This window comes from Taudactylus pleione, unplaced genomic scaffold (assembly GCF_031769625.1).
Source record: "Taudactylus pleione unplaced genomic scaffold, aTauple2 ptg000762l, whole genome shotgun sequence".
NCBI classification, from domain to species: domain Eukaryota; kingdom Metazoa; phylum Chordata; class Amphibia; order Anura; family Myobatrachidae; genus Taudactylus; species Taudactylus pleione.
The window spans coordinates 4376120-4399605 of NW_028285164.1; the positions used below are offsets into that span (position 1 = coordinate 4376120).

General features: G+C 43.3%; 1 protein-coding gene across 1 annotated transcript in view; it reads right to left on the bottom strand.

The window, feature by feature from the left end:
• Nucleotides 1–23486, bottom strand: part of LOC148476932 (uncharacterized) — a 181822-nt gene that overhangs the window by 113024 nt on the left and 45312 nt on the right. Inside the window, exons 4-5 of the mRNA XM_088457527.1 lie at nt 17113–17400; nt 16619–16912 (exon numbers count right to left, since the gene is read on the bottom strand). Of these exons, the coding sequence (XP_088313653.1) occupies nt 16619–16912; nt 17113–17400 (582 nt within the window). The remainder of the gene's footprint in view (nt 1–16618; nt 16913–17112; nt 17401–23486) is intronic.

Consider the following 23486-nt stretch of genomic DNA (forward strand, 5'->3'; position numbering starts at 1 on the left):
AGACGTCCCTGGTATAGTGACTTACATTATTCCACACACCATAATACCCATTACACATTATGCCACACACTATTATGCCTATTACCAAAGTGCCACTTACATATTTGCCCGACACCATATTATGCCCCACAGTAAGACTTCTAATTACTTTAAAATTACCTGCTCATTGTCAGGGATTTTATGCTCGTTGCCAGGGGGTTCCATGCTCGTTGCCAGGGGGTTTCATACTCGTTGCCAGGGGGTTTCATGCTCATTGCTATGGGGTTTGTGCTCGTTGCCAGGGGGTTTCACGGGAGAAGATGCAACTTTCAGCATCTTCTCCCGGCACTTGTGCTGGCCTAACAGACACTAGAGGTACAGTAGGACATCTAGTGTCTGTCTCCTCCTGGGCAGCAGACATTTTTGGATGGCTGTTTTCAGCACAGTCCATGCGGACGGCTACTCTGCATGGAATCTGCTGAAAATGACCATCCAAAAATGTCCACCGCCAAGGAGGAGACAGACACTAGAGGTCCATTAAGGACCTCTAGCATCTGTCTCCTCCTTGGCGGCGACCATATTTGGATGGCCGTTTTCTGACTCTGCAGCCCCCAAGCCACCGTGAGTCATCCCTTTTTCACCCCCTGCATTCCTGCACCCAGTGCACATGCACCTCTAGCCCCCCCCCCCCTAGTTGTGGCCCTGTTTTCAGACTTTATCATCCCTCACTGAATTATCTACTGTATATCCCCAATACCTGTATATCATACTGTACCTGTATATCATAACTGTATATCAAACCAGTATATTATACCTGTATATTATTCCTGTATATCATACCTGCATATATTACCTGTATATTATACCTGTATATTATTCCTGTATATTATGCCTGTATATTATTCCTGTATATCATACCTGTATATCATACCTGTATATTATTCCTGTATATCGTACCTGTATATTATACCTGTATATCATACCTGTATATTATACCTGTATATTATTTCTGTATATCATACCTGTATATCATACCTGTATATTATACCTGTATATTATTCCTGGATATCATACCTGTATATCATACCTGTATATTATTCCTGTATATCGTACCTGTATATTATACCTGTATATCATACCTGTATATTATACCTGTATATTATTCCTGTATATCATACCTGTATATTATACCTGTATATCATACCTGTATATTATACCTGTATATTATTCCTGTGTTTCATACCTGTATATATTACCTATATATCATGTCTCATTATTTCCTGTTATTTCTCCATCAACAGGTCATGTACAAACCCCAATGCTTTCTTTTACCTGCTGGTGCCCCTTGTCTGCCTAATGGTGCATACACATGGTCAGATTTGTTGTCAAATATGAATGATAACGATTTTAAAAATCATTCAATCGTTCATATCGTTCATATCTGAAAGAAAATCTGACATGTGGACCTGCAACGATGAACGAGGCGTGTTCCCGCATGTCAGATAACAATATCTGACACTGTCTGTGTTTGCAGTCAGATTGACGATTTCATTCATTTCATACTGTCTGAAATCATTCAAATCATTGGTAAAATCATTCAATCATTTAATCGTTCATCATTCATCTTACAGATCTGACCGTGTGTATGCACCATAAGTTGTTACTATGCACCCACTTCCCAGACTCTGAGTGCACCCCTGTAAAACCAAAAAGCACCAACATGTGTGGCCAGTGTGTAAAATAGAGGTGTGTCTGGATCCCCTTCTTTTAGATTTGGTTCTAATTCATCGTCATGTTTTGGTTTTGGCATAACTACCCTCAAGCGTTTTGGATCTGGATTTTTATTTTTAGATGAAAACAGTTAAAATCATGTTTTTGGGCCTATTTTTGGTCCTACTGTATATTTAACCTCAATAACATTAATTTAATTTACATTCATTTCATGTCATTTTTGACCACCTCCCAGCTCACAATATTGTTTTCACCACTATTGGCCAAAGGCTGCACCGAGCTAGTTCGCCGACTAAGCTAAGCGACAGCAGTGGCACAACCACGTGGCAGTTCAACTTCCAACATGGCAAATCTAGTGTTTGTGGAAACTAAATCGGAATTATTATTAGCACTGTTCCATCTAAAATGAGTGACCTAAATTTATAGCTAATGTAAAATTTTTATGCAGTAACCTTGTGAACACATTGATTATTTGTTAGACCTTTCTTTCTTTATAGCATCCAGTTCCTAACTCAGAGAGTCCTGTACAATTTGTTATGTTTGACACCTTGCATCTACTTTTTGGAAGAGTATTGACAGCTGTACATTCCTTCTGTCATCTACCTGTACATTCACCACTATTGGCCAAAGGCTGCAGTGAGCTGACTGGCTACACTACAGTAAGTGACAGAGCAGCGGAACAAGCACATGGCAGTTTAAAAAATGAATATAGTGTACTGTATCTAGGAAAGAGAGTGGCACTGCAGTGGCAAAAAGGATAGTAGTTTAATATAAACAGCACATTGCTATAATCAAGAACTAGTTCAGAGGCCCTGATCAACACTACAAAACATAAGAAGTTTAAACAAGTCACGCTCACCTGCATCCAGTAGCAGGTTTTCTCTCACAGAAACTCTGCAGTCCCTTTTCCCAGCCAGTGAGAGACATAGTGACCATCCTGACAGTCTTTTAACACCCTCATGCAGGTGCAATCACTAATTGGCCTTCTCTAAGGCTAAAGGCCCTAATGATGCGTATCCACTTGCCGATAATACTGAGCGATTTCACGATTACGACATCGTAAGCATGCAGTTGCTCAGTTATCGGCTGCAAATCGGGCATTTAAATGTCAAAAACGACCATCACCCGAACATGCTGGTCAACCTGACGACGTCATCAGGTTGCCAATGTTCAGGGATGATTGATGTGCGCTACACTGAACAAGAGAGCGTTCAGTGAAGGCACATCACAGACATGGAAACGACAGCATGATTACAATGTCGTAATCATGCTGTCGTTTCCATGTCTAGTAGTGGATACGCACCTTTAGATCCGAACTGGGCATAATGGATGGAGCCTGCCGTTACTCTCCATCCATAACCCCAGGAACCCTTGGCTGGCTTTTACCAAAGCCCCAAAGCTCTCAGCAGAGCAATCACAAACATCTCCCTGGGGTTTTTAAATATGTAGGTCAGAAAACTAGGACAAGTATACCTGCCACTATTCCATTGTTATTGTCATATATCCGCCTCCCCTGTTTTGACCTAGGGGGCAGAACACTTGTAGCCCGTAAAACAGAAAAGTGGGACAGCGCATCTGCATTGGCTAGTTCTGTGCCCGGCCTATGTTCAACAGTAAACTTAAAATCTTGCAATGCTAAAAACCATCTTCTAACCCAGGCATTCTGGCCTTTATTTACACGCATCCATTTTAAGGCGGCATGATCTGTCACTAGTTTAATCAGTCTGTCCAAGAGGTAATATCTCAAAGTGTCTAATGCCCACATAATGGCCAAGGGTTCCTTTTCCACAATGGCACTCATGTTCATTGAGTTTTCTACTCAAATAAATTATGGGGTGCTCCTCCCCATCTGTATTTTGGGACAACATGGCACCTACCCCTACCTCCGAGGCCTCTGTCTGTACCACAAATTCTACCAAAAAGTTGTGTTATTCACATAATGCCACTTTTACTGCCTGAAATACTTTTTCTACCTCACGGTTCCATTTCACCAAATTTGACTGCTTCCCTTTGGTAAGGTCTGACAATGCAACTGCTGTGGTGGGGAAATTAGGAAAGAACCGTCGGTAATACCCTGTGATCCCCAAAAAGCCTCTCACCTGTTTTTTATTTACCGGATGGGGCCAGTTTTGTATAGCTTTAATTTTGTTTAATTGGGGATTAATTAGGCCTCTACCTATGGTGAATCCCGAGTATTTATCGTCTTCCATTGCTAAGCAGCATTTCTTTGGGTTGGCTGTTGGCTCTGCCTCTCTGAGTCCTATACTGCTTGTACTCTAACCAAGTGAGTCTCCAAGTCTGGACTGTGAATTAGAACATCGTCCAGACAGGCAGCTGCATACTATCTGTGGGGCTTCAAAATCCCATCCATTGCCCCCTGGAAGGTTTCTGGGGCCCAATGCAGCCCGAAAGGTAACTTCTTATACTGAAACAGCCCTCCTGGAACCAAGAATTTTGCCCTGTCAGTTAATGGTATTTGTCAATAACCTTTTGTCAGGCCCAGTTTGGTGAGATAACTGACTGTTCCTAGCCTTTCAATCAGCTCATCCACACGGGGCATGGGGTATGCATTAAACTTGGAAACTGTTCATCTTATGGAAATCATGACAGAAGCATAGGCTGCCATCTGGTTTGGGAATTAAAACTATGGGGCTTGATCTGTGCTAGGGGGACAGATACCATCCCTGGAGTAGATAGTAGTGCACAGCAGGCGAGAGACTAGTCAAAGGTTTATGGTGCAACTGGCCTCAGCTAGTTTTATTACACAGAAACCCAAAGGACAACCATTTACAAGACCCAAGGCGCAACCGTCACAATAGCAGCTCCCCGTGAGATTGAGGACCACCAAATTCTCGATAAATACACAGTTGGCAGAGGAAACATCAGATTTTGGCACTTATGTCAAGTTTCATAAATTAAAACCAATTGAATAAAGGGCCTGATTCAGCTTTGGGAATAGAGTGAGAATTAGCCCTTAACTGTGTACCTGGACAAACCATATAGCAATGCAAGGGGTGTAATACATTATTTTGCATTTAGGGTAAATACTGGCTGCTTTTGCATGTACCCCACAAATACTGCACAGCTTTATTATTACTCTACAATTTAGATGTCAGTTTGGACACCTCCCTCCCAAATCTAAATCTCTCTGCTCATTATACATCTTCCCCCACCTGGAGTGCAGCATGGTTTCACCAAAATGATCAGTTAAGTGCTAAATCTCACTCTATTCCCAAAGCTGAATCAGGCCCACAGTTCATAGATGATAATTAGGACCTGATCCAGCAAGGATCGTAATTGTGATTAGGCACGCAGACGGCCGATTGATGCATACTGCGCATGCGTATGCATTGCAGTTGCATGCACGAAGGCAACGCAGACCCATAGCAGAAGTGACCATTTGGGGGTGGTGACAGGAGGGTGAAATGCAGGCGTTAGTGCATATGAACGCCATTACAGAGGCATGCATCAATTAGATTTTGCAGACCTGCAGTAGACATCCTTATGTTGGGCTGAGACAGTATAGCAATTGCAAACATTAGCATATTCTCGCAGCGGGTCTGCATGTGTAATCGCAGCTGCGATTGCAGTTGTGATCCATAATAAATCAGGCCCTTAGTCCATAATTGATATGCAGTCCGTAAATTCAATAACAATACTTCTGGTGGATTGGTAGCCCTCTGTCCTAACTCTTCCTTGTGTCATGTACTCTAGACAAAGAATAAAAAATAAAAAAATCATACAATAATACATCCTAGCTGTTAGAGGACACCCTTGGAGAAATATATTGTAGAGTGGAAGGTGCCAAAAACATCCTTAAATTTTTCATAGACCATGCCCCATATATGACGTTATTTGGGGGTGTGCCCATATGGCAGGCGTCCTATTTTACGTCATGCTGGGGACGAGCGCAGCACTCCATCAGTAGCTGGGCTGCCCCCCTCTCTGCACTGAAAATACAACACTGGCACCATCTCACTCTGCTTAGCATTGCAGAGCTGTGGCTGTGCAAGTTCCCAGCCTCCCAACTGCCCGCTGGGCACTTTGGTCCGCTGTGTCCATCCAGGGGCTGCTGTTTCCATCCAGAGGCTGCTGTGTCCATCCATTGTCTTCTATGTCCATCCAGGGTTTCTGTGTCCATCCAGAGGCTGCTGTGTCCATCCAGGGTCTGCTGTGTCCATCCAGGGTCTGCTGTGTCCATCCAGGGGTTTCTGTGTCCATCCAGGGGCAGGGGCTGCTAGGGGTGCCCAGTGTATATAAAAAAAGCTAATAATAATATAATGAATAAAAAAAAATAATATATAGTTTTTTGTGCTGTACCCCTGTGTACTATATTATTTATTTTTTACTGTGACGCTACCTGTCAGAGCGCAGTGTAATATTCATACACATATTGTTTGTGACACTTTAAGTGGTAGTGCAGTGTATAATAAATATTTTGACACTGTAAGTGGAAAACGCAGTGTATTTGTAAAAGATATTGACACTGTTAGTGGAAACACAGTGTATTCATAAATAATACTGTAACACTGTAAGTGGAAAAAGAAGTGTATTTGTAAAAAATATTGTGACACTAAGTGGTAGCTCAGGGTCTCATTCAGACCCGCTCGCGAGCGCAGGACGCTCGCAAGCGGGTCAATGGTACCCAAATGCGCATGACGGAGGGAGCGCCATGGTGCGCATGCGCGAGACCCAAATAATGACGGCCAAGCCATCGTTATGGGTACTTGCACCAAAGGGGGCGTGCTGTCGATGGTGGGCGTGCCGGGGGCGTGGCTGCCAGACGGATGCGTTCCCATGGGAACGCCTACCGTCTGGGTCCGGCCCCACTGACATCACTAGTCATGTCAGCGGAAGTGATTTTGGCTCTGATAGAGCCAAAATCACTCCAGGGCTTGCGGCAGCGAGACCCTACCCTATTGACTTGTGACCCTGTAAGTGGAACCGCAGTGTAATATTTAACACTTATTAAATTAATTTGTGACACTGTAAGTGGAAACTTCACAATTTTACAATTTAACACAAAGTTAGCAATAAAGAAATGCTCTTCTTTTCACTTCTTTCCTCAATCATGAGGATTAGTCTACACGCCGACTACAAGACAACTCAAAGTGCTAAATAACGTGCATAATATATTAAACAATGACATCACAAATACCTCAGCTGAGATTCACATAAACATATTTTCAAAGGGTGAAAATAGAGGATACGGCTTAAAAAAATGGAATAAAGCAGCTAAAACTGCGTTCTCTGATTATAGTGTCCCTACTCCCTACCCATGGCTCCTCTACCTGAATTTCAGTGAGTCAGAGGGGCAACCCCATGCAGCCATATTCCAGAGCGCAGCTGCTTCTCCTGTAGCCCAGGTCAGAAGATGTGTAGGGGTGTGGTGATATGGACTAAAATGGAGCTCACATCCACTAAAGTGGACAATGAATCCCAAATCTAACAGGGAGTGCAGCTGTAATTTATACACAACACAGGATGGGATGACAATATAGGCTTGGGTGCTGGTATAATCTGTGGTGATGGTATAGGCTGGAGTAATGATAATAACTGGGGTTATAGGCTGGGGTGATTCCTGGGCATAAAACCAGAAAAGCCACCTCTTGCGTGTGGAATTAATTTAACCCACATTCTGACAACAGTTGTGAAGGCATCTGTGCCATTTGTAAAGCCAAAATTAGCAGAGATAGGGACCTTAACTATCTAGGAACCTCCTGTTAAGTCATCTGCAGCACATCCATCAAAAATGTTTTTTCAAAATTCAGAAACTTTGGCTAAAAAAGTAACAACAAGCAATCCAGCATCAACTAGCTCCATTATCTCTGCTAGATCCAAGCACCTGCCATCTTCACCACCAACACCTTCATCAACAATATCCTCATTCATGAAACGATTGGTTTGTTTGGGCCCCCACAAAACAAGTTACGCTGACATTGCTGGCAATGATCTCTATGTGCACAAACTGGCTTTACAGAGGCAAGATGTTGCCATCATCATCATCATCATCCAATTCCTCACCCTCATTAGTGTATACATCCTCTTCACACAATATTAATTTGTCCCCGCTGGAATCCACCATTACAGGTGCCTCTGTAATTTTTGCATGTAATTGACGGTAAAGGTCTTTCTCATAGAATTTGTAGCTCATTTTGATGGACATCATCTTTTCCACATTTTGGGGAAGTATCCTCATAGGCTACTGGAAGTAAACTCAAGGTTCCCGGCTGTGCTGAAAACTCTTTCTGAGTACACACTGGAGAGTGGGCATCTCAAGTAAAGGAAAGTCAGTTTGTGCAAGGGCCTCCAAATTACCTTTTTTGTCCTGCAAGTAGTCAAATGGACTGTCTGAAATGCCTATTTGGATGCTATCATTAAAATTTTTAAATAGTCCTCAACCATTCTTTGAATGGTGACCATATCAGATGGAGTAGAGGTGTCATTAATTGTAGACAATTCTGACCCGACCAGATGTCAAAAGTTAAAACTTGGTAGTGTTGACTCATCTGCATCACCAGTGGGTGTTTTGAAAGTTTATTTTTTTCTCGGCAGATGCACTTGCTGGAGAAACTGAAGGAGAAGCCATCGCTGCATCACTTGCCACTTGAGCTGACAATTTGCTTACCAACAGCTCTTTACATCTCTTTACAAATCTGTGTCTGTTGGGAAGAAAGACACAACATCTTCATCCCTACTGGGATGAAAATCCACTTCCAGCAGTAGGCATAGTGCTCAAGGATTCTCAATAAAGACACAAAGTAAGACTTAAACCTTAAATCTTGCATTTGCTCTGTTCGGCTTGTCCACATACAGTATATGTGGTTAAGTAGACAGTGGGTACAATGGCAGCTTGGAGGCCACTAATTAAGTTTTTTTTAATGTCCCAGTAAAGGTTGGGAAATGCTTTTCCAGTGAAGTGGAATCTTTGTAAAGGATTTTTTAACAGTGAATTGTTTTTGAACTACTACTAGTAGTCTTCCTGGTCCACTTCTGGGATGAAAATCCACTCCCATCAGCAGGCATAGTGCTCAAGCATTCTTTTGGGGCAAGAACTGATGTTAATGAGTAAAATATTTTTTTGTAAATGCCTCCCTCCTCCCCTCCCTCCTCCCTCATAAATTTGCTTCAGTATCAAAAAATTTTATTAAATTTACTACCAATCAACCCTTCCTGTCCTTGCCTTCAATTACATACATACCCCAACTCCCTCAGGTCTATTGAATTTTAAATAAATTTGTTTCCTGATGTGCCATGTTGGAAGTTGAACTGCCACGTGTTTGTGCCGCCCACTGCTGCTGCTCAGCTTAGTCAGCCAGTTAGCTTGATGCAAATATTGGGCCTAAACTGGATGAAAACAATATTGTGAGCTGTGAGGTGGTCAAAAATGATTGGAAATTAGTGGAAATTAATGTTAGTGAGGTTAAAAATTTTGTAGCAATAAAAAAAAAACAAATTATGTGATTTTAGCAGATTTTATAAATTTAAAAAAAAAAAAATACAGATCCAAAACCAAAACACGCAAGGGCCAGTTTTGGCAAAACCAAATCTTGATCCACAACACATAAGGAGATACCGATCCAAAACCAAAACACAGGGGTCAGTTCACATCCCTAATAATAACCACTGCACACCCACTGTGTATTAACTGCTGCCCCACCAATGAATAATAACCATGCACCCCCAATGCGTATTAACCCCTGCCCCACCAATGCATAATTACCACTCCACCACAATGCAAATTAACCCCTGCCCCACCAATGCATATTAACCACTGCATCCCCCAATGTGTATTTTAACCTCTGCCCCCAATGTGTATTTTAACCACTGCACCCCCTATGTGTATTTTAACCTGTGCACAACCAATGTACCCTATGCCACCAATGCCCATCAATGGTTAATATCCACCGAACCCAGAATGTACCCACTCCCCAGCCAATGTTATGACAGTATAGGTCATTGCAAATTGTCCCGCAATTATTAGTTCTTTAAAAATAAACTGGCACAGGTTTAAAAATTTATTTAGAACACATTTTAAATATAACAACTAATTGAGAAAATTCAACTGGTAAAACATTCAAACTTTTAAATGAACATATCAACTAAATTAAAATTATTAAACTGTTATAAAAATAAAACTTTCACATTTTAAAAACATATTTTTTACTTTTTTTCCGCAGAAATGACCAATGCAAGAGAGTGGCAATTTGTGATAGGGTTTCTCGAGCGCCATCACGCCCACGAATGTCTGTGGTGAATCAATGGGACTGACTACAACAATAAATATAAAAGAGCTGCTGCAATTGAAGAGTTTATAGCATTCAGCAAGCCATTCCACCACAAGGCAACAAGTGGGTGAAAGCCAAAATACTAAATTTGCTTACTGTGTACCTTAAAGAAAATAAAAAGCAGCAGGAGTTGCGGGCATCTGGAGTTGGGGCTGATGAGGTATACACCAGTACCTTGTAGTACATCGACCTCAAGTTCCTGCATGAACAGGAACTGCAGCAAACTTCCAAAGTGCTTATGGTCAAGAATGTCCTTGGGGAGCAGCAGGAGGACTCCGCTGAAACAGAACTTCAGTCCTCTTTGGATGTGGTAAGTACAGACAGTGCATACACACCATTCCAAATGTTTTTTAAAAGTTCAAGAGTCCACAATTGTCCATATCACACTAGCAGATACTGTCCTCCTGCCATCGTACTGCTCCCACTCCATTAGAGTATGCCAAGTATTGCTCCCTGACCTGTTTAGCCCACACAGTCCCTGTTGACTTCACAACTGCAGATGGGGCCACAGAGGGCATTTGCAATGTCTCCTGTGGATGATCCGGGTCGTCTGCCATAGCTGTGTCTACTGTCCTCTGTATAGTAGAAGTTTTGCCGAAGAAATTGTGGAAGACACAGCAGGCCAAGACAACTGAATCTATTTTGTCTACACGAAGAGTTATAGCCGTATGGAAAATTTTGAAATGGTTGCAGAGAATGCCAAAGGCATTTTAAGCAATCCTCCATGCCCTGAATAGATGATAGTTGAAGATGCATTTTGCTTTAATCAGGCCCCTTTAGCCCGTGCTTCGTTGCCTCTGTATTTGGCAAATTAAGATGGTTGGTGTTAAGTCTCTCATAGAAGAGGGTTTGTTTGAATAACCCTACATCAGAAGCATGGCCAGTTTTGCCTACATCAACAAAAATAAACTCGTAATTGGCGTTCACCACTGCTATGAGCACTATACTGAAAAAAAGCTTATAATTGTAATAAAAGAGTCCTCTGTGGGCAGGTGGGTTAATGATTATATTTTTGCCATCAATGGCTCCTCAGCAGGTGTGGAAATTCCACCTATGATCAAATTCCTCAGCAATGGTCTGCCACTCTTCCACCGTTGTTGGGAACTAGAATAAAGAGAGAAAAAACTAAATATTAGAAAACATGTTATTAACATTAATCTTTTCTCTCTCTCCTCCAACAGTCTGCAACACCAGACCTGGACCTCCTCACAAAAAGTCCACAAACAGGCACCCATAGCGAGTGCAAGGCAGAATTTTCCCAGCCTGCTGCAAGACAGCATCGTTACCAGTGCAAGAACCAGCCGCAGACAGATCCACTGCTTAAACAGGTTGGGCAGGCCCTACAAAAGCCCCTGGATATGTTTGACCACCTAGGCACTCATATAGCCAGTAGTCTCCACAAAATTGATTAAGGGCAACAAATCCATGCCCAGAGGATCATCTACAAGACAGTGATCCGGGGGAGATTGAAGCATCAGGGCACCACAACTAGGCTGATGGATGAGTCTTTGCCCCTGATATCGTTGCAGCCATGATATAGGTCATCCTCATCCCATTCCTACCCACCACCAAGCTACCAGGCCACACAACTGATGCCAACCCCATCCCACCCTACACCCCATCCCACTAACCTTACTCCCGAACCCACCAACCCCTCCACATCCTCCTCTGAGGTTCTTTACAGAGACATGTTGGTGGAGGAAGAGGAGCCACCCCATTTTTTACAATTTTAAAATTATTGTAAATTTAAAATATCAACAAATTTTATCTCTCCTAATAGCTACTGAATGGTATATGGTGTGGATGACGCGGATTGGACAGGGCCACTAAACGCATGGCACAATCTGCACTTGCACCATGCACTTCTTGACGTCTTCAATCTGTCATCTGACACACCGTATACCATACAGCTGCCTAGCTATTGGGAGAGATAAAACTTGTTGATGTATCTGTTTACTACAAATATGTTGAGTCCCGCAAAGGATAAATTGTATTAGGAAGGATTTTGCCTTTAGTATCAACAAGTTTTATCTCTCCCAATAGCTACTGCATGGTATATGGTGCGGATGATGTGGATTGGACAGTGTCATGAAACGCATTCCACAAGGACAGATTGTTGTTCTCCGGGGCCTCAATCTGCACTTGCCCCATGCGCTTCTTGGCCTATTTATTTATTTATTAACAGTTTCTTATATAGTGCAGCATATTCCGTTGCGCTTTACAATTGTCAACATTAATAGAACAAAACTGGGTAATAACAGACAGATATATAGGTAGGAAGGCCCTGCTCACAAGCTTACAATCTATAGGCAAGCTTACAATCTATAGATCTATTCAATCCATCGTCTGACACATCGTATGCCGTGCAACTGGCTAGCTATTGGGATAGATAATACTAGCTGATATAGCAATTTTTATACATTTAAAACCATGTTGGCTTTGGTAACCATTACAAAGCAGCCATGTTGGTTTTGCTTTTAGAAAAAAGTAATTTATTGATACTTACAGCCATGTTGGTTGAGTTTTTTCCCTCAGTGTGAAAAAATAAATGAAAAAAATACATTTTCTTTCACCAGAAAAAAAAAATGAGTAGTGTTGTCACTCACCTTAAAGTAGTGGAACTTCATGACATTGACAATAGCATCATAGGTGTCCGGGATGATGCGCCCCAAAGCCTGGGGGGAAATGAAGGTCCCAAACTTCAGGTCTTCAAAGGATCTTCCTGTAGCCAGGTACCTGATGGTAGCAATGAGCCTCTCCTCAGCCAGGATGGCCCTCCTCATGCTGGTGTCCTGCCTCCGGATATAGGGGGTCACCAGATGCAGCAACTCCTGGAAGGTGGCATCATCCATACGCAGGCAGCTGCAGTAATTGTCCAGGTTGTTCTCCCTAATCTCCATCAACAGGGGCATATGGGAGCGAGTCGCCTTCCTCATCAACCATTCCTTGGTCCAGCTTGACCTCATCCTCCTCATCTCAATAGCTCCATCACCTTTCAGCTTTAGATAGCCATAGGCTAGCAGAAGCTTATAGTGATATGAATCAAAATCACCACAAAATGTAGTATAGAACACACTACTAGGCCAAAACAAAGCAAAGTACAATAGCAATGTACAGCGTTCAGCAGGGTATAAACCAAGCCTCACTAGTCACAGAGCAGAGTGAGCCCCAATTTAAAATGAATGCTGCATTTTATACCCCCTAGATAAGCCCTCCAGTATTGAGGTTCCTTCAGATGCATCGTTAGGTTGTTTGCTGCATAGGATATATCTTAAACGATTTGCAATCGCTTTAGGACACATCTAATCTTATGTTCATTTGTCCAATTGTACCATTTGTTGGCACAAATTGTAAAGAATTTCAAGGGAAGAATTTAAAGGGAAATCGTATACGAGATCGCATCGTAAACAAAACGCACTGTGTCTGGGCACCTTAACAGAGATTGGAAGCCATTTTCATTAATTATTCATGTACAGGATTTGGTGCTTGAAAGACCGGGGAATAGCCTATGAGCATTGCAGCAGAAAGCTTGTTATTAGTATTTGAAATATTAATAGAGTCCGCACTAGTATAAAAATAGTATGGAACGTGAATAAAGAAAATGAATCAATTATTTGTGTAGAACACATCAATAATATTTTGCTGAGAGGCAGAAGAACAAACCACTCTTTCTGGGGCACTCTTATGGCACACATCCACTAGACGATTAATTTGAGCGATTAAACGATAACAATATTGTTATCGTTCAATTGTTCATTAACTGTTCGCAAATCATTTGCAAATCGTTTAGAAAAATGTCTAAAATGACTAGCGATGCGCGCTCCTACTGGTCGTTTAGACATCGATCATCGGGCAACCATGCTGGACAACCTATCGATTACATCAGGTTCAGCATGTTAGGAGATGATTGATGAGCCTGCACTGAACGACTGCTCCCTCACTGTAGGCTCATCACAGACTGACAAAAGACTGCACGATTACAATGTCGTAATCGTGCAGTCGTTTTGATGTCTTTTAGTGAATGTGTACCTTTAGATATGTATGGACATAAAACTTAACCTTTAATAGAAAAAACCCTTATATAAAATGTGATAGGATCACTGGTAAAGTGGTCTGTGGAAGGTACATTTGTCCCAGATTCATGTCCTACGTGTTTTAAACCCCCAGGAGAAAGTCTGCAGTGTAGCAGGCTTGAGTCTCTGCTTTTTGAAAAGCCAGTTTGGGACCTGGGGGTTGTGGGTGAGAGGAGAGGGAGGACTCCACCCATGGCCACTCCAGGTTTTGGGCCTTTCAGCCTGGTAACAGGCTCATTAGGGCTTCCAGCTGAGAGTGGCCAAGATATGCTTGGTTTGTTTGGGGCTGAGTGTCTCACCTGGGAGAGCAGACAGGGAGTTTGCTCAGAGACACTTGGAAACCTAGCTGTGAGGACTGTGCTGTGCTTTTGTTGCTGGTGAGGGCATTAGGCCCTGCCAGGTTCTTGTAGTGAGGGAATCACTTGTAAAGTTAGAGCCCAGACAGGGCTAGGATTTGTGTTTATGTTTTCTTTATGTAATTTCTGACATTGTACAATAAAGACTGGCGCCGACCAGCTCGTACTCACATCCAGACTGGTGTGCTGTTTCCCAGCTGCTGTGTGTGTAAGGAAGGAGTCCATCTACCCCAGGAGAGGGACCCCTAACCCGACCGAACGTCACAAAAAATAGTGAACTATAGATACGCTCTTTGGTGAAAAAATCAAAAGCTGTGTCAAATCACACAGTAAATTACTTGGACATTATTTCGGCGAAAATATTTCAATCACAATCCCTAATAATCAAAATCAATATATCAATGGTTAATAGGGAATACAATGGACACCCACCTCAATTTGATGTAATCATTATAAATAAAGTATATAATTGAATTCATATAATCATCAGAATGATTATAATGATTATATGAATTCAATTATATAATTTATAATGATTTTTACAGTTTTTTTTTCTATTAAAGGTTAAGTATTATGTTTCTTTATTTCTGCATCTGTCCATACATATCTAAAAGTGGCCCAAAAGCATGTATGTGATAAAGCAGCCGATCCGATGGATTGGTATGATTCGGCTGCTGTATCACGCCGTGTATGGCCATGATATCGTACAAAGCGCGCTCCCGTGAGGTCATACATCACATCCCCTGATCTTACTGCAGGATCAGGTGATCAGTGGATGTAATGTGTGATCCCATGCAATGCTATGCGGTTGGGGGAGCCAGCATATTGGGAAGTCGGCCACCCGATCGCACCGTGTGTGTGGACCGCCCGATATGTCGGACGTCAGACCCCCTGTCGTCTCGCACGGTGCCATCTCCATCACACCGTGTATGCCTGGCTTAAGAGTGCCCCAGAAAGAGTTGTTATTCAGTTTGTTTTTCATCTCAAAGAGAATTGTGGAGAGGGATTACTAGTATCTGCTCAGACATTACATAATTCATCCACACTTACAAATAACAGAAGACAAGTTGTATGTACATGTGTGTATGGATCTGTAGCTCTAACTCCCATGTTTGCAAACACAATATGTGTATAACCCAGTTTTCTGTCAGCCAGTCCATATTTTATATTACTGTATAAATAATTATTTCTTATCCATTTCCCATGATGTATTCAGTACAGTATTTTACTGTATACCTAGTAGCAACGTGATACCTGTATTCATATTAAGGACCTCATTACTGTGATGTGAGAAATAGGTGGATTACTGTATCTAGTTACCATCCAGAGCAACTTTAAGAGGCATATTCAATTAGCTGCTTTAACCTGTTGTGTTAGTTAATGTGGCTTTTTTCTCACAGCCCCTGAGTAGGAGAAAACTTAAGGTAAACATTTTTGGACTTGCTTCAGTACCTCTGGAAACCCCCCCACCAAATGATTAATTAGGCACTTTTGATTCCTTTAGGCACGCTTTCCTTTTGATTAGCTTAATGTAGCCAGAAATGACATGTCCTTTTTGGGGTGATATCCTGCAAAGTGCAGAATAATGGGTTACAAAATATTGGACAGGGGTAATGTATGGATGGAACAGGTATATGGGGGTGATGTATAGATGGGACAGGTGTTTTTAAGGTTGCAGGTGAGGGTTACAGGTGTTTAACAAATGTTTAATTGTTGCTTAAAATTACACAAAATCACCTTCTAGGCATTTTTACGCACCCCAAATTAATTGACAACATTTAAGTGCAGAAAAATAGACATAATAGACATTATACTGGTAGCCAATATTTGTTGTCATATTTTTCGTGTACAGGCTGATTTCCCCATTATCATGCAAGTGCTTTTTCCAATTGAATTGGTTGTGAATTGGGTGTGCGCATAGAAGCGCTGAGTGAAATTACCATGCAAGAGGTGTGTTATATCAAGATGTGGTAACCAAAAAATGTACTGTGGTTTATGGAATATGCCCCTAACAGCATCTCTTTTATTCCAGATTTGAGCTAATTCCCCCCTGAGCCCAATCGCTGTGATTTGTCATAGTGTAGGGAGTAAGTGACTGTGTACTGACCTCCAGCATAGTTATACCCTATGGTGGGAATGATATGGCTCAGAATATAAGAAATAGCTGTTACATAGTATCAATAAGACTTACCGGAGGAGGAATGGCTGAGTATTTTGGATTCATACCGATCCTCTAATTCCAAGTCTTTGATGACCCAGTAGTTGTATCTTCTCAGAGCCTTTGACATTTTCTCCTTGTCCTGGTCATCCCAAGAGGTCACTGTATCATACAGGTCTCTCATCTTGTCCTCAGATGTTGGTTTATTACACAAATCATCGTACTGTTCCTGTGTCAGCAGCTCCTGTTCCAGCAGGTCGTCTAGTACTGGATCTACCAGGATTATTCTTCTTATCAGATCTGATTGGTGATTCCTCAGGATGGGCCCTAGATGTAGATATTAGAAATTATAAATAATTCCAAAATTTCATGGATATTCTAACAGTGCATCTGAATCACTTTGTAGAAATGTCTAGTGTGTGATATCATATATACACTACATTATTCTCCTATACACTCTCACACACTACAGCATCACTGTGATGAGGGGTTTACAGTAAGTGTTGGATTCTGACAGTGTAACTTACAGTGAAAGGACAGTTTGTATGGGTATAACCGTGTCATGTCCCTCTCCATCTCTCTGATAATGGAGTAGTTGTGTCTCCTCAGGGACAGATAGACCATGTCTTTGTCAATCTGATGCCAATCCTTTATTATTTTATAAAGGTCTCTCATCTTGTCCAGGGATGTTGCCTTTCCGACCAAACCATCGTACTGTTCCTGTGTCAGGAGCTTCTGTTCCAGTAGATCATCTAAGACTGGATCTATCACAGTTATCCTTCCTATCAGATCTAATTCGTCCACAAAGTGATCAGCTGCAGAGACAGGAGAGTCACAATTACATAGACATATCATGTATCCTGTATTATTTCCTCTCCAGTCTCCCCTGTATCATTAATTTCTATTCAGGAGATCACAGCTATATAGTTAATTTAAACTCAGTACAGAATATGTTATAATCAAGCCATACTTACCTACTATCCCGGAAGGTGCATCAGACTCGCAATGTTTTGGGTAGTACCCCAGACCCCCGGAAGAGGGGGTGGGTCTCCCGCATTCCTCCCACTTCCTTGTGAAGTGGACAGAATGGTGAGATGATACCGGGATTCACGGGTCCGTAGGGAGGGGGAGAACTAAAATAATGCATTGTTTTTGTCTTGCCTCCTAGACATGGACCCATCGATTGAGACATTTTACCGCAATGGGTGCTGGGCCTTATGACATGAGAGCCATGCCCCACCCCAAAAGTAGTCATCAAAATTTTAAATTGGCAACAGTGGATTAAGCTTAATATACAGAAGGTAGATGTGATGAAAACCAGGTGTAGGCAGACTATGGGGAAGGGCATTGTAGACTACAGCACACTAGGAGGGTCCTGACAACAATATAATTCTGATTCAGAGTTGCATGTAGAGTAACCACATGTGCGGCTGGATAACATGCACAGAAATGATTAGTGGAGCATTGTGCAGAGTAGGATGAGGGGGTCTATAACCTATTAGCTTGAGGTTGCTGAACCGCAGTCCATAACCTATTAGAAGAGTGCAGCCGAATGTGCCTGAGAAGGACACTAGGTGTTAAATGTGTTTATCCAGCAGGAAGACAGTATACTGGGCCAGAGTGTGTAGAGTGTTAAGTGTGTATTCAGTTGTTTGGTGCTGGTGGCAGTTAGTCCACACTGGGTACAGCGTGGTACAGCTTAAAAAGGTCTTAGGTTTATTTTACCAGGTAGAACAACAAGTAGCATAGAGACAAAGGAATGAAAATGTATTTTCACTTTATGGTGCTGCTGGAGCACAATGTACCCTAGTGGTCAGCGGTGCTATAACCGCTTAGAAAGCAGAATTGGTACAGGGTACTTGTGGTGCTGTAGGTCTCTTTATGGCTCTCTGTCTGCAGGGTTCTTGGATGGCACATCCTTAAAGCTGGAATGGCAGGGACAAAACTGTGCCAACATGGTGCAATAGCACATGTCGGAGGTCAGGCCTCCTACTGTGCAGCAGTGGGTCCTAGAGACTGCCGACTCATGTTACAGTGCTGCAGTGTGAATGGAGGCATAAAGAGAATTACAAAACCACAAGTACCCTGTAACAATGCTGCCCTGTACCAATACTGCTTTGCCCTTCTGCTCCACGGGAGGTTTCTGTCCTCCCTGAGCTCGCCTTACGACACCTGCTTTATGGTGTGACAGGTGTACCGCCCCAGTCAAACTCCCCTCCAGCGACTGTCCTCGGACTGGGTCTTTCATTACATGACACAATATGTGCATCACACATTTTTGATGTCTCACCTGCAATTAGAAACAAGGAGGGTTATGCAGGACCGCCATCAGCAGGGGAATGCCGGGACACTACTGCTCACCTGCCCACTACTATCCCCCTGCAGTGAAAGGCCCAGTGGAGGAAATGCCAAGTGGAGGGGTCCGAGCCGCTCCTACCAGTATGCTGCAAGCCTGCAGCCGCCCACGAAAGTACCCGCCTCTATCTACCCGGCCGGGGCCCCCCCCGCCACACAATACAGTGAGTGCGTAAGTGACTCGTTGTGAGTCACCTCTCACCCAGCCCCAGCCGCGCCGCCCACCTGCTCCGCCTCCCGCATTGGCCGGCGTGCCCACTACCCTGCCCTCAATAAAGTTTTTACAGTGAAGCAGACGCACTGCTGAATGAGAGAGAAGAGCCAAGGCGGGCGGGCAGGTAGTGTGAGAAGCCGGCATCCAGAGCATACAGGCTGAGGCAGAAGAAGGTGCGAGATAGGTAAGTTAAGTTTATGTGTATGTTTGTCTGTGTTCTTTCTCCTAGAAAGGCCATTTTGATGGATTGTGTAGTCAATTTCAGACAGTGGATACAGTTGATGGAACTGAGTCTGGGAGAACCAGACTGTCCCTGCACCTTGCGCTTAATGGAATTCTCCCCCCTCCTATGCTGCCTGGCAGGCTCCAGCATTAGCGTAAATCTCTGAATCTGGCCCTAAATGCAGAGCAGTAGACTGGACAGATTACTTCAAAAGTTAGAAACCAGCAAATTTTGTGTAAAATGTGCCATACGGCACTTTAGTAAAAGGTTTAGGTGGCCTCCTGCACATTATATCAGATTATACTTGCCAATGAACAACATACAGTATACAGTAATTATGGGCAGATGTATAGTGGCAGGAGAAGGGGGGTTGTGGTGAGGGGTGTTGGGGGGGGAGGGGTAGAAGGGATGGGGGGCCCTGCATGGGCCCCATAATTGCTGATGGCAGCCCTGGGGTTATGCAAACATAAATAGAACTCAGCAAGAAAAAGCTATCACCATTCAAATATGTTCCAGTTCACATTCCTGTAAGAAAACAGTAGGGCATGAAAAATCACTTTTGGTCAACATGTCGGCATTACTATATTCACTGGAAACATGAAACACATTAACTAAAGTATCCTTCATCAGCTCCCTGACAAAGTGATGTTTGCTCTTCTCTGTTCTAGAAATGTCAAACGTACACTTAGGGCCTGGTTCAGCTGATCGCAGATTCCCGATTATTATGCGAGTGAGCAGAATGGGACCTGTGTAGTTGCACGCAGACCCTTCAATGTCTCTGCCTGCCCCCGGGGGTGGGCTCGGCCGGTGTTGACTAAAACGGGTTATGCCCGCCCCTGTTTTCTGGGAGTGGCCAGCACAGGATCTGGGGTAATCAATGCAGACACTGGTCTCGCAAGCCGGCCAGACTGAGAAAGCTGAGTCTTACTCAGCTGGCCGGCAGCCAGGAGCCATCCACCATCACGATAATAGACAACCGGTGGTCTTGATGGTGATCCCAGCCTGCGACCTCCGTCGCATTGCTGGGATCGCAGATACAGCAGGGGGTGTCATACTCCTCCTGCTGCATTTGCTTTACTGCAAGGATGTCATTGTAAAGCTGCCTGCGTGCACTACACTCTACAGTCATGGGCGCCGAGAGGGGGGGGCGGGTACAGTTTACCTGGGCCCGAGCTTGCTAGAGGGGCCCGGCGCCCAGCTACGCGGCACTGCAAAAGAGATCTTTCTCTGTTTTGTTTTTTCAAAGGGCGTGGCCATGCCTCCCACGGTTAGGCCACGCTCCCTCCTTTGCCGGGGCCCGGCTAGGCTCTCTACAGCCCTGACTACAGTATATGCCTACGTGCAGCTTTGTAATTGCCATCCTCGGTGAATCAGGCCCTTAGTCCCAACAGTAGGTAAAGCAGATATTATCTCATCTTCTCCCTTTGCAGTTGAACACACAAAACTGTTGGTGCTCTCACGCTTTCTGGGCACTTGTCTTTAGCTTCAGGACTTACAGTGTAACACCCATGAAATACCCAACACCCATTGGTTATCATAAATACATTATTAATAGAGCTGTAAGTTAAGTGCTGCTCATGATATGCATGTTGCTTCTTATGTTAGTTATTGCTTACTGTGAGGTTTGAGCTCCCCCACATACAAGGTCTGGGGAGACTCAGGGGACAGCACGCGCAGCTTGTGGAAGCTGCTGGAAGAAGCTCTGCAGCAGCCGGCATTTTAGGGAAAGGTCTGGAAGACCATGTGCCGGGCTCAGATGAGGGGAGCGTGAGACACTAACCAGTATAAATGGCAATTAAAGGGTGTGTGTGGGTGCTGGAAGGGTTAGACGGCAATTCCTGCTTGGAAGTGCTCACCTCTGACTACCCAGGGCTGTTGGCCTTAGCGCAGCTGCGGCAGCGCCTAGTCTGAAGTCTCCAATAGGAGGCTGGACAGCTGTGTCACCGGGCACCTCCCCAGGGCTGTGGTAAACAGCGGCAGGTGAGGCAGAAGTGAGGTGAAGGACAGCTCTGAGCCGCATCACAGGCAGTGAGAAGGAGGGAGCTGGCCGGAGCCACCACTCAGAAAAGAGAGAGCTACAGGGTATGTGCCTGGCATAGGGTTGAGGTATCTTTACCCTGCCTTAAAAATCTCTAACATATCTTTGATTGGTGAATATAGAAGTTTACGGCAGGGAAGACAGGACTGCAGCAACTAGGTGGTGAGAGACCTGCTTATGCTGATATTAATCACCATCAGTTTAACTTCTGGAGAAGTCCTATATAAGGGAGAGAGATTTTACCAATTAAGGATCTAAAATACTGTATTAACACATCTATCTATCTATCTATCTATCTATCTATCTATCTATCTATCTATCTATCAACATAGAAGCTCAAGTAGGGTGGCGTGGGGGGAGAATGACAGGATAAACCTTATACCAAGATATATACAGTGTGTGTAGTGTGTGTAGTGGAGCACAAATTACTATTGGAGTTAGACTCAGAGCTGAGGACTTTTATCCTTCCTGTCAGGAGCTTAGCACTAGGTAGCACAGAACTTGTTCCACACAACTAAGTTTGACCAAGTGGTTACAGTACTAAGGAAGGAGTCATTGAGTGTCGGGGTTAAATGACTGAACTTATGAACTACTGTTACAATTGACACTTTACTTACGTTGGGACACATGAGAATATAGTGTCATTTTACTGTAATTGTTTTAACAATATACTTCTGCATGCTTACTTTGCCTAATTTATTCTATGGTTGTACTGAAATAAAAAAATAAAGCTAGTATGTACTAATCTTATGTGTATATTTATTTCAATGTGATATTCCCATCTATTAAACTGTCTGTATAAATGTTGTTTTTTACTCATACCTACCGCCGTTATACATTCACTTACCTATGTTAGGAAAAGGATATCCTGTAGAAGTCACTCTGATTCCTGCAGAAAAAAGAAAAAAGGGTAAAGGTATAATTATTCCTCGATTAAGACACATTATATTGTCATGATATATACAATAGGTTTGGGCTTACCCAAGCGGGACCAATTTGAATCCACATCTAGCTTGGGTGGAGGCACTAGTAAATGGCAAAACACTCCATATTAATAGAATTTGGAGTAAAATAAGGGGCTACAGTAGATTTCCACTCTTGCCAGTCGCAACTTGGTTTTGGACCATGAACAAGTTCAGCAAATTCCTCACTATACTTGCATGGAGGTTCCCCTTGTTGCTCCTCATAGAACTCCTGTTCCTTGAATGGTCATCAGCCTTTGTTGCCTAACTTTCTAACACGCTTTCAGCTGCAGGCATTTCTAGCATCACAAGTCTTTGTGGCTCTCCAATACTTTGGTTGTCTTTATCTGAAGTAGGTTCATGAAACACAACATCCCTACTGCTTTGACCTGAGGGCCCGATTGAGACCCATTCACAAGATGTGTTCACACACAGCCACACTGTTGCTAATATATGGAAAGGAAGCAATCGCAGGGCAAAACATGAGGATGCCCAATATGTCTTAGCGAGCTGCGGTAGAGCAATCACAGGCCGGTCTAATGATTCCCCCTCTCCCTTTGCAGCACACGTCATCTCCATGAAGTGTATTTAACAATCAGTAACATCGAGAACCATCGGAGACATATGCAGTGCTTGTGGTTGAGCTTACACTACTGCAAGCACTGCAAGTGCTTCGGTCAATAATACAGCCAGGTGATGTGTTCAATGACGCTCCACTTTAATTATGCATGCCCAAAGAATGCCATTTTGATGCTTAGACATGCCTGCGTTTGCACATCCACTCCCCCATTTTCAAGGTCCTTCCCCTGTCCCCACCCACAAACGGCACATTCTGTCACTCAAAATAGCGGGCAGTCTGTGTGATATGGGTGATTGCTTCCCGATCGCAATGACTGGCTCACGCACACGCACTGTGATGCATACACATGCTCAGATCGCAAAAAATGGCTGGCTACGTGCGAATGCAGCCTAGCGAATGGATCTGAATCAGGCCCTGAAATCTTTAGCGAAGACTTGCATCACTCAGCATACAGATGTGTCCTCATACTCCTAAACCCAATATGCTATGTGGTACGAGATGCCTGAGGTGAGTGAACCCGGCCAATCAG